The sequence below is a fragment of the Mus musculus genome, chromosome 1, assembly GCF_000001635.26.
Source record: "Mus musculus strain C57BL/6J chromosome 1, GRCm38.p6 C57BL/6J".
NCBI classification, from domain to species: domain Eukaryota; kingdom Metazoa; phylum Chordata; class Mammalia; order Rodentia; family Muridae; genus Mus; species Mus musculus.
The window spans coordinates 105,750,141-105,762,045 of record NC_000067.6 but is presented as its reverse complement, the minus strand read 5'-3'; the positions used below and the strand labels follow the sequence as shown (position 1 = coordinate 105,762,045).

The 11,905-nt window shown below is 39.3% G+C and overlaps 1 protein-coding gene across 19 annotated transcripts in view; it reads right to left on the bottom strand.

Annotated features, from left to right (window-relative positions):
• Positions 1-6,914: 6,914 nt before the first annotated feature.
• Relch (RAB11 binding and LisH domain, coiled-coil and HEAT repeat containing) overlaps positions 6,915-11,905 on the bottom strand; it is a 91,289-nt gene continuing 86,298 nt past the window's right edge. For 15 of the 19 annotated variants that reach the window (XR_001784197.2, XR_001784198.2, XR_001784195.2 and 12 more), the window contains 3 exons: positions 11,636-11,724; positions 11,003-11,073; positions 6,925-8,543 (listed from right to left, as the gene is read on the bottom strand). Coding sequence is in view for 14 of the 19 variants with exons in the window: in XM_006529501.4 (XP_006529564.1) it covers positions 8,423-8,543; positions 11,003-11,073; positions 11,636-11,724 (281 nt within the window). In the remaining 5 variants the exon portion in view is untranslated. Of the gene's footprint in view, positions 8,544-11,002; positions 11,074-11,635; positions 11,725-11,905 lie in introns of all 19 variants that reach the window. The other 4 variants (NM_173187.4, NM_029349.2, XM_006529507.4 and 1 more) reach the window with 2 other exon arrangements.

The following is an 11,905-nucleotide window of genomic DNA, read 5'->3' as shown; positions in this document are numbered from 1 at the left end:
ATTTTTTCATGGCCCATGCAGCTTTCCTGGACTGGCAGACGGTCCATGAGACGGTCCAGCAAATCTCCAATACCCCTACAAAAGGGGGGCCCATCGTAGATCTTCAGTCATCACTGCAGGCAGCATCATCACCCCCAGGAGCAGCTTCATCAGAGCACCTCAGTCCATCTTGAACAACCCTTGTCAATCGCTCTGGAACCCACAGCGGCTGGTGATGATTCTGTGGAAACACACAAACAGAACCTCTCGCCAAGAACTACACAGGATCGGGCCCATGCCATCATCCACTCAGAACATCCTTCCACATGACTATGCCTTTGTAGGATGCCTCGCGATTGGCAAAGGTTCCGCAGCAGTCAAATCATTTTTATCTTTATTCAAAAAATTCAAGGTAAAGAGAGCAATGGCTAATCTCTCCCTAGGAGTAGCGCCAGAGGCTACTCCTCCTTTTTGTTTTATTAGACACTTTTTCAGAGTGTGATGGGCTCTTTCAATGATGCCCTGGCCCTGAAGATTGTAGGGTATACTGTGCACCAAGTGGACACCCATCATTTTACAAAAGGAAACAAAATAAGCTGAAGTAAAAGCAGGTCCATTATCATTCTTAAGGTCTCTGGGCTGACCCCATGCATCCCATGCCTCAAAGCAATGGACAATTTAATTCTATATCTCCTGGTAAAATATCATATAATGGTTATAATTGCTTGTTGGTTAGGCCCAAATAGGGATGTACCCGCTGTATATTCCCCAATAGCTTTTGAAAATCATTCAATGTCCTTAAATTATCCGTCCGAATCTGAATTTTCTGGGGAGATACTCGACTATCAAAAATTTTTGTTCCTAAATAATTCACCACTTTTCCTTTCTGAACCTTTTCTGGGGCTACAACTAATTGCTTTTAAGTTTTGGATCATTACACTATATGCGTGTGTAACTTAATTGTCTAACTCTGAGAACCTCAATAGTCCCTAATCCCGGAACCTAATAGTCTCTAACCGAGAACTTGAATCGTCCCACTTTCCGGGAACCGAGAACTTGAATCGTCCCACTTACCTGGGAGCTTTCCAGCCGGCTACCCTGACTGCCGAGAGTTCTAGAGTTCTGGACTTGTCACATCCCTGTACGGGTTCCACCACTTGTCGCTACCATCTCCGACCAGCAGAAAAGAAGCGACGAAACCGACGTCCTTCTCAAGGCAGTTTATTCAGGCTTCACAAATGTGTAGGAAAAAGAATGCCACACCCGCTCCTCACACTTCACTTTTGTTTTTCTGCTGAGATCAAAGTCTGGCCTCCACTTTAAAAGTTTTTGCTGAATAGGGAATTTTAAAGGCAGTTACTTTCACCTTTCTAAAGAAATCCTTTGTGGTCTGCTAAGTCACTGCTAGCCTTCTTACTGACATTATGTTAGGATTTCAGCAGCTTTAGTACACAGGAACAGTATCTGTTCTGTTCATTGCACTTCTCTTGTGAAAAAGTTGGCTCTCTTTCTCTTCTATTTCTGCTCTATGACCCTCATCTTTTCTCTTTGTGTCATAGTCTTTTAAATTGCACTTTACCGTGCATTTTCTTCTCTGGCCTTTGTGCAAGTGTGCACTGTCCTTTACACACCATGAAACTTGCTATATGGATCTTCCATGTCAGTGTTTCTCAAAAACCTGTGGTTTATGATCCCTTGAGGGTGGAATGACCCTTTCACGGGGGTCACTTAAGAAACAGATATTTGCATTGTAATTACAATTCATGACAGTTATAAAGTAGTAACAAAAATAATTTAATGGTTGGGGATCATCACAACAGGAAGAAATGTACTAAAGGGTCACAGCCTTAGGAAGGCTGAGGGCCACTATCCTAGGTAGTAATGTTGATAGTGAGCTCTTCTGTACATTGGTTTAAGTTCCTTCCCTAAAGTTTGGTTCACTGTCTTCACTATAAACAGTGGTGACAAGCTGGAGGGTTTTATGGATGACACAGAGAAGATACAACCTGTTACTCATTGCAACAACTATAATTGGTTCCCTGAGTTACAGTTCTCAGGGATAAGGCAAAGCAGGGTGTGCCTCACACAATAGGAACCTGAGCATAGGGAAGTCAGCTTAACAGTAGGCAGAGCCCTCCTGAACTTTGTGCTGGAAGGAGACTTTATTATGCTAGGCAGAAAACAAATCCTTTCTTCTTCCTGGAGAGCAATACTCAATCTTCCAAGACGACATCTATTTTAGAATCATCCGTGAAGTAGACTAGAAGCAAGGCAGTTGTCTCTGTCTGGAAGAGCTCTGACAGCCTGGGACCTGTGAAGAATTTCCTCCCAACAATGAATACAGAAGATCCCAATTAGCTTATTTCACATTTTATTTGATTTTTAAGTGTTTTATTGATTCGTTGTGAGTTTCACATCATATACCCCAGGCCTGCTTATCTCCCTGTCCCTTCATATCTGCCCTTTGCCCTTGCAACCTCTCCCTAGTTAAGAGTGACCAGATGTTTGAGAAAATAGTCAATATGAAATAGAAGATGGCAAACAAATATAAAATAATACTAAAGAAAACAGGTAAGAAAGGAGAAAATTAAAAGCAGTTTTAATTAATATCTTCAAAGAGAATAAAGATTTCTTCTTTTTTGATAGTCTGAAAACAATACTAGGAAAAAGGATCAGTGTGCATGAAAGCTTCTGGAGTGAACATAAAGAAAGAAAAAAAAAGGCAAAGATAACCCTCAGAAATCTTTTAGAAAATACAACACCGAGAGAAGTGAAATTATGAAAAACAGGTTCTGTGAGTGACTGCTACTTTTTTTTCTTATATATATTCATTTTAAAAAGTTTTATTTTTATTTTAAATGTCCGCTCATTGCTTTGCTTGCATGTTTATGCACTGTTAAGCTTCAAACCCAGGACAAATGGCTGAAGTGCCTACTTAACATATCAAAGCCGACCTGGCCTTCAGGTTCTCCCAGCATCCCTCAGTCTCTACCTGTTACAGTGTATGGCTGTCTACCTTGCCCTCTACCCTGAACCCTTCAGCCCAAGGGGCTGGGCTGCTCTTCCCTATGTAATTTAGCTATTTTGGCTAGCCAACACTGTCCGTACCTTTGGCCCCTTGGCTGCGGCATCTGGTTCCCCTCTCTCCTTCCTCTACTCCCTCATATGGCCCAGCTCAGCCTGGTCAGATCTACTCTATTCTGTCAGATGTGTCTGCTTCTCGATATCCTCTCATATACCTATAATAAACTTTCTCCTCTAATATATCTAGGAGCAGTCATGTCCTTTCTTTTATATTTCTTTTTAAAATTCATGCCACTATGTGTATGCAACGTCTACCAAGGCCAGAGGAGGGTGTCAGATCCTCTGGAATTGAGGTTACAGATATTTGTGAACCTCCATGAGGATGCTGGGAACTGAACCTGGGTCCCCTTGGAAGGACTATTAGCTTCTGAGTCTCCAATTCCATTCACTGCCCATAAAGTTGTAGAAACTGGGCAGAACTCTCAGTATTAACATTCAAGAAACCAAAATCAAAACAACAAAAATCCACAAGTCACTCTATGATATTTTAGAACACAAACATAAAAGAGAAGACCTGAATTTCAAGGGTGGACAGTCAAGTCATTTACAAAGGAAATATACAAACAGAAACAAACTAGGATCAGATCTTCAGGATGGTTAGGGGTAGGCTCACCCCAATCTTGTTTACTTCCCTCTCTAGATGTGTGTGCACATTAACCTCAACTCTTATCCCGAGCCACTGAATACCTTTTAGAGTAAGGCCATTTCTGACCCTTCCCTGCCACCTGCCTGACCTGTGGGAAAGCAGTCTTTTAGAAGGTTCTCCTCTACTCCGCATTCTGAGTGAATTCTAGCTACCCTAAGGAAGGGATCTTGTCACCTTGCTTTGTTCAAATTGTTCTCATGAGCCTGTTTCAGAACTTGGAGGCAGAATGGTGACATTATTTGCTTTCCATCTCTTCTTCTATAGGACCCATCCTTCCATGTCACTCACCTGAATATTCTCATCACATCACTTCTGGTGTTCTTTGTTGAGAGCTCAGATATCTCCCTCATACATTTACTCCAGTATCTTATTCTTACCCAGTTTGGAGTCTGCGGCCATCACTTTACACATTTCTCTACAGGACTTTTAATGTTCTGCTCTGCACATGGAAAATCAGCTCTGGCTATGTCTTTCTTCTGAATCTCTTGGGAACAGCTGATCTTGCCAAAGGCCGAGGCATGGGGTTGGGTGTTAAACAATTATGCTTAGTAGTTTCTCTCTAAAATTCACAATTCTTATTTTCAAGTGGGCTCAGAAAATTGCTTGGCAGGTCTACAGTTCTCCCACAGTTCTTGAAGGTGACTAATTTAAAATTATTTCTCAAGCTTCCAGTATTTTCTAGAGGCCAGGCAAGCTAATGTCTGCTTCACACTTGACTGATAAAACAGAAGGGATTATGTGGAAACCCCCTAATCTTCCTACTACTCACCTGCAAGTGTCTGCCCTCGTAGCATTTTCTCCTGTCGTAATAGTACACTACGTCCATCTGTGTGCTATTTTCTCAAGTCTCCCTTTCATAGCTGCTGCCCCTGGCTGCTGCGGCATTCTCATTAGCCTCAGGCCCCACAGTACCAATACTATGGCTCGAAGACCCAGTAATGGTAATGACTCTCCTTACACATGTCCATCACAATCTATTCCTAGTAGTACTGCAGCTGGACTTTACGGGTTCCTATCACCCTCCTCCACCCTTATCCCTTCCAACCCCCAACACTAGGTGGGAGGGAAAGAAGGCTAGAAAGAAAAGGGGGTGTCATTATCAGACTACCTCCTGCTGATTAGGGACATCGAGTTACTTGGGGTAATTTTGATCTTCGTCCTCAGGATTATCTCCAACTAGCAACCACTAGCAGCAGCAGCACCCCTCTTGGGGCTCTTGAATTTGTATACCCTCTCAAGAGTCCCCAGAATTCCAAAGCCATGTACTCACAAAAACTATCTTCACCTGGCAAAATCACATTCCTGTCAGAACACAAGGCAAATCATAGTCTGCTGCTATGAACAATCTGAAGCAGTCTTATATCCCACACCTGGGATTAAAACAAAAACATTCCCATAACATTTCTGTTTTTAAAGAAACCAATATTCTCACTACACAGTCCCTTAGATTACTGCTGTCATAGCCATGGATGCAGCTGAGAAGCCCTTCCTTGTAACACCATTTGCTTTTTGATGCCTTAGTGCTATCTCACTGTTGCCTTCTGCTTTTGCTCTGCTGAAATTTCCAAGTGTGACTGGCAAGGTTGCTTTAAATTCTTTCTTCCACATAACTCATCCCAGACTCTCATTTCATTAAAATACGAGTGACTGTGTCCAGTACTGGCCTCTCCTGAGATGCAGGTGTAGCTAGTTTACTTCTTAAATGGCACTTTCACCCACAAATCTCAGGCATCATAGATTTAACAAACATAAAACAGAATTAGAATCAAACTCGGGCTCCTTTGCTTCACTACTGTGCATCATTCACTCCTGTTAGTCCATCTGTGGGTAGCCCCACTCTACCCATGCTGTTCTTCATGTCTTCCTAGCTCAGTAAGTCACTTGCACTTAGGATTCTTCTCTCTTCTGTCACACAGCCAAAACCTATTTTTTCTACTTTTAGGTAAAATGTCAACTCAAAGAAGACAAAATATGCAACCACTCTAATGATAATTCTCCCTCAGCCTTCCTGTCAACCCGTTCTTTCTTGCCCAACATCGGCTTGTCATTACTGCAACAAATATGTTAGAGAAACAACTGAAACTCTTCCTCAGGTCAAGAACTTGTATATAGAGATACTCCTGCTATTCAAATGTTTCCTGTGTTTTGGAAGAACTTAAAATCAATGACTATCATCTGAAAAGAGTTCGCACTTTACTTCGCAACCATGACATCTTAGTGACAGGTAAGACAATTAAAATAAAGGAATGTTACTTGAGATATACTTCATGGCGTGCCAGCTGTTTTCCTCTTAAAACCTTATTATTTAAATATTTTGATTCATTAATAAAAGTATAACAGAAATATACTGGCCTACTATGAATTCCCTAACTACGGATTGAAAAATTTTCATAAAAACTGTCAATATCAAGCACCTACATTTTCTGTACCTGCAGTAATCCTTAAACAATAATTATCTTTAAAAGTATAGTCCCTGGTAAGTTGACCACACTCCAGTTGAATGTTACACATACAATACTATAAGGCAGCATAAACCAAACATGATGGGTTTACTAAATCCAAACCAAGCCAAAAAACAACTACCACCCTCAAAACAAACAAAACACAAATACTCCCCCCTCCAAAAAAAAAAAAAAAAGAAAGAAAGAAAAAATGAAAGAAAAGCCCTGCTAAGTTAAGAGGATACAGAAAGGGGCATGGATCTGGGAGGCCTTTGGGAGTACATAAGATCATAACACTTGTGTGAATTTCTCAAAGAATAAAATCTTAAAAAAGAAATTATTTCCTCTACCCAAATACTATTATAATTAACAGAGCATTTGCATTGTTCTAGACACTTTCAGCAATGGAAAGATGACTCAAAAAATATGGAAGGATAACAATAGCTATAAACGCTTTGCCACATAGGCATCTGTAGATTTTTGTCATCTGCTCTGATTCTTGCAACAATCTCCAGATACCAGAAGGCTCTTTATCTATTCATCTGGTAGCTAATATACATGTATTCCACTGTAGCTCAGAGTAGATTATAAACATTTTCTTTAGAAACTATGTTTGAAATACATTAGTTTTATATTGCCACAATCCTTTTAAATAAATGTAAATTAGAATAGGAAATTTATAGAGATTAGATTTCTAAAATGTATTTTCATGAATAAATAATTTATTTTTGTACGGATAAAGTGATTCAAAGTGAAAACAAAATACACAGCAAAAACAAGTATGCAAAACATTTATTTATAACAGATCAACATTTTGACATGAAAGGTAGCCACTTTCAATTTCTCAGGAATGCCTAGAATCCAACAGTTCAGAAAAACTACTATTCAATAATTTCACTATAGGTAAAAGAAATGAATGGCTTTGCCTAAGGCAAATAACTTTATAAGCTTTGACTGCATGGGAAAGCTAGCTTTTCCACAGGAAGTGAATGTGATCCAAGTGTATTAAAGCCAATTTACACAATAAATATGAGAATCATGTATATGCGTCAACTGTGTAAGGCCTCACATTAACCCCTTAAGCCAGTTACTCCGTTTCATACACAACACTCTGTGTCGCTGTGTAGACAATTGGTCAATTCCAGTGGGGCTGTCTATCAACGTAAGACTATACAAATAAAACACAGCAATGGGAATAGCCACCGAGTTTAAGGTACCAGGTGGCAACAAACCAATAATAACTTAACTAACATCACTTTCACTTTAGAAGGGAAAAAGGAACCCCAAATGTCCTAAACTTACTTAGTACTTCTCATACAGGATGAAAAAGTAAACTGCAAAGTTTAAATCATCAGAAAGCATCCTAAAATGTGTTATAGGAAGTAGGCGTTAAATTTCAGACTTAAATTATATTTTCTTGTGTATTTCAATTTGGGAATAAACAATTATTAACTCTTCTCAGTACATTTATTCTTGAGCATCTAAATCTAGTACAAATGTTGTGAAATTCACCCTGGCTACTCCTCACCATGCTCAAGTGCTGTTTTCCTCAGGGAACTCCATCCTATGCATCTATGTGTTGGGAGGCTAAACAGCACTTAAAGGATTCTCAAGAGAGATGTGAAATGTTGTAAGTCTCATCATTATCTATTGACTGTAGGATCTGCCATTCAAATTCACCACAGCAGCCTGAAATACTGTGTGAAAGGAATGCATGTAGTTCCTACAGAACATACAAACTCAAGTCCAAAAGGCACAGAGTAATGCTGGTGGCTCTTTCTAGTCAGTTAAGAAATAATAAAAAGTCTGCATTATTCTTTCATAATTTAAATACTTAAGTAATTTCCACTTTTATTACTTTATAACAATGACTTCAAATTTACATTATTTTAAGTACCATTGTAATAGCTTAGAGTATAATACAGATATTTGTGAATATCCCATCCAAAAATAAAAATTAAAAAAACAAAAGCAAAAAAACCCCTCTTCACTATACATATATATATTATATATAAAAGTTATTCTCAAAAATAAGAACATAGAATAGGGACTTGGTACAGACCATTAAATCAAGTTTCTATTACCACAGTTATAATACCCAAAGAAATAGATACACAGCAATAATTAAAAGCAGTGCAAATATCTTTGGAGGTTAGGATAACATTATAACACAAGAACATAAAGTCAGGAAATCAAAAGGTAAGCGCTTCAAGTACAAGGAGCAGTCTACTTGAGGTCCATCTTAGTGTCCACCGGGGCGGGCCTCCCGCTTCTACTTCTTTCTCTGAAACACATTGGCCAGCATGGCACCTGATGTTGTCAACTGGCCCATTTTGTTCAAAAACTTGGTCTTTGTGTCTTCACTCACTAAACTTGCAGCAATTGACATTGAGCTAGAAAAGAAAAATTTAAAAAGAATGTAAAGCATTAAAAATTTAAGAGAAGGCACAAGTGTGGAGGTCAGAGGACAACTTGTGGTTCTTTCCACCATCAGGCATGGTGGCAGTGCCTTAACCTACTGAGCCACCTTGGGGACTCTTCAGTATTTCATTTGTTAGTGACATATTATCATTATATCACACAAAGGTAAGGAAGATTTGTGATGAAAAATTTTTATGTATTATCTTAGATTTGCTCTTTTACATGAAAAGCAGCAGCAGTTAACACCACACATGGATCAGGGTTTGCCAGACTTTGCTTTCCAGCTGTGAGGCCTTGAGGAAGCTGTTTATCTAGACAATGGGGCCCTTTGGGACTCCACAGTGCAAAGTGCTTATAGTACATTATAGCACTCTACAAATGTTGGTAGTTTAATGGTTATCCTTTTGCCTGCATGCTTTGTTCCTCAGGAGCTATCCACCGCTTCCCACCCCCACCTGAGACAGATTTCTTATTGGCCTGGGAATTACTAATTTGGCTAGGCAGGACAAACATAAAGTCTCTGCTACCTTGGAGGTACCACTACATCCAAAAACCAAAAACGAAAAAAACCAAAACGAAAACACACACACAGACACACACAGACATAGACACACACAGGACACAGAAACACACCAAATCAAACCTCAAAACTGGTTCTGGGGCCTGTAAAGCTAGCATGGCGAGCAGTTGCTGACTGAGTTACCCTCCTAGCCTTGTGCAGTTCTTTTAACTCTATCACGTCATTCAATTCTTACAGCAAGTCTGGAACATAGATATTACTTATTTCCCAAATGAGTAAACTAAATCACAGTGAGGTTTGCACTGTGCCAATAAACCTATTTCTTTGTGTTTGTGTGTGCGTGCACGAGTGCGCATGTTGTGAGCAGCTAATTATACTAATTTCAATGAATAGATTTACAAATTCATTTCTTCTTTTCTCCAGCAGCCTAGTATGCAGGGAGTAAACACAATCTGAATGACTGCTGAAGATTGCTTATTTACCACACTGCTTAACAGGAAGAGAACCCTGATCAGGCACAACTTTTCAGTGCCCTGACAAACGTCCTGCAGTAGACAGGAAACCCAGCGTACTGCATTGTGGTTTTGATCAAGATGCTTTAGATCCCATTTAGATTCCGTTTCCTTGTCTATAGAACAGAGCTTGCAGTTTCTACTGTAAAATGTCCTGAGGACTAAATTAGGAAACGTGTGTGAACAAACCAAGGGCAATGTGTGGCAAGTTACAATCAACTTGCCTAATTTTAGAATGAATTTATGTTTTAAATGGTGGTGCACACTAGCAATTTCAACACAAATACACAGGAGGCAGAACTATAGGTAAAACACTGGATGGAGTGTGTTGGGAAGCTCTTTTCATCATAGAAGATGAGGAAAATTCCCAAGGGACTTGTATGTGTACTAGCTTTGGGAGGAGCATGAGCTATGTGTGTGTTTGTGCACATACATGTATATGCTTATTTGTATGTGTTAGAACTCAGACTGACTGAATGAAACATTTCTGTGGTCAACCTTAAACGAAATGTGTTTCAATTTTATTTACTGTTCATTGCTCAAAAATCTTAATTCTTCATTGAAAATAATAGTATCTGTAACACATGTAAATTATTCCCATTTTCGAATGTTCAATATTACTGTTAGACATCTGCATTTGAAACCCAATTGACTCTCTGAATTCTATTTAGCTTTGCTAGAACACTCTCACATTTGAAAACTCCCATTCTAAATGTATAGGTACTACTTATTTGACTGGTAAGGCTCAACCCAGTAGCACAATTCCAGCAATGTCTCTGGAAGCCTTTAAACATAAAGATTTCTAGGCTGGGAACTGTAAAATCGACTCAGAAAGAAAGACATTTGTCATCAAGCCTGACAACCTAAGTTCAATTTTCAGAAGCTGAATGGTAGAAAGAGTACTGCCTCCTGTAAGCTGTCCTTGAATCTTTCCATGTGTGACACTGCATATTTGTGCCTGTCAGAAAACACATACTGTACACCCATGCATGCACCCTTCCTCAAGATTGCATCAGAATATTTAGAGGGAAGGTACAAAGCATTGACTAGAAATCTCAATCTTCAAAAGGTCACCGCTTCTCATTTTGGTTCTTATGATTTCATTCAATACTTGAGAAAAAGCTGACTTGAATAATTTTCTTTAATTTGTGTTTTTTGAGACTGGGGCTTACTATGTAGCCCTGACTGTCCTGGAATTCATTATGCATACCATTGGTCTTGAACTCACAAAGATCTGCCTGCTTCTGCTGGGATTAAAGTATATGTCACCACACCTGGCTTGCATAATTTTCTTGTCTTCCAAAGAAGTGATTACAAAATAATACAAAACATTATATCTATAGATAGCAAATTTAGAGAGAGAAACTGAAGAAGCCTTAAAAAAGAATAAATGTCTTACCCTGGAGGCTCTTGGACAGTCTTGTTTTCTACTTTTTGTTCACATTCTTTTATCATGGAACTTAAAATAACCTGATTAGAAAAGTCACTTACTTTAGTGAAATAAAATTAACATTATCAAATACTAAAAACCACAGTCTAAACAAGTGTAAAAACCAAAAGAGGATGAAGTGTTAGGGACCCCTATAAAGAGGCTGGGTCAAGGCTCTGACATGCAAGTAGGCTTATGTGCCAAGAGTGTGACAGTCAGGAGTAGGTACAGAATGCTGGGGAGAAATAGAATCGGAGAGTTAGAAACAAGTGATAGGCAAGGAAAGGAGTGGACAGAAGTGGATAGGCAAGAAGGAGTGGATTGAAGTCAATATCCCACAGAAATTTAATTTCCATATTAAATTCTCCTCATATCAAGTGAAGGAGAGTGTGTTATTCCTACTTTAGAGAGTTGTAGAGGTTCAAAGATATTGAAGAACCTGAAGTATTACAACTAGTAAACACACTCACAAAATTATGTTGAGCTAGACTTAAAAAGTGTTAAGCATGGCTGCCATAATCTTGCCTCACCCAGGGAGAAAAGAGTGAATAAAGAGAGATGCTAAATTTCATAAACCTGGCGCGGCTAGTCACAGGCACTTACCTCATGTTCTGGAGACAGATGTTCCATGTCAGTCCGTAAACATCTGAGGCCAGGTAAGAAGTGATTTACCATTAAATCCTCTGAAATGACTGAGGAAAGATAGTTAAGAAAAAGGGGGAAAAAAGAACCCCACTCCCCAAGGAAATACCACACCAACCAACCAAAAACCTCAGCCAACAGAGAAGAGATCATATAGAAAAAATGTTTTCTAGATAGTGCTTAGGCACAGCAAACAGCATGTGTCAGACTTCCTTCACAGACAGTGCCTTT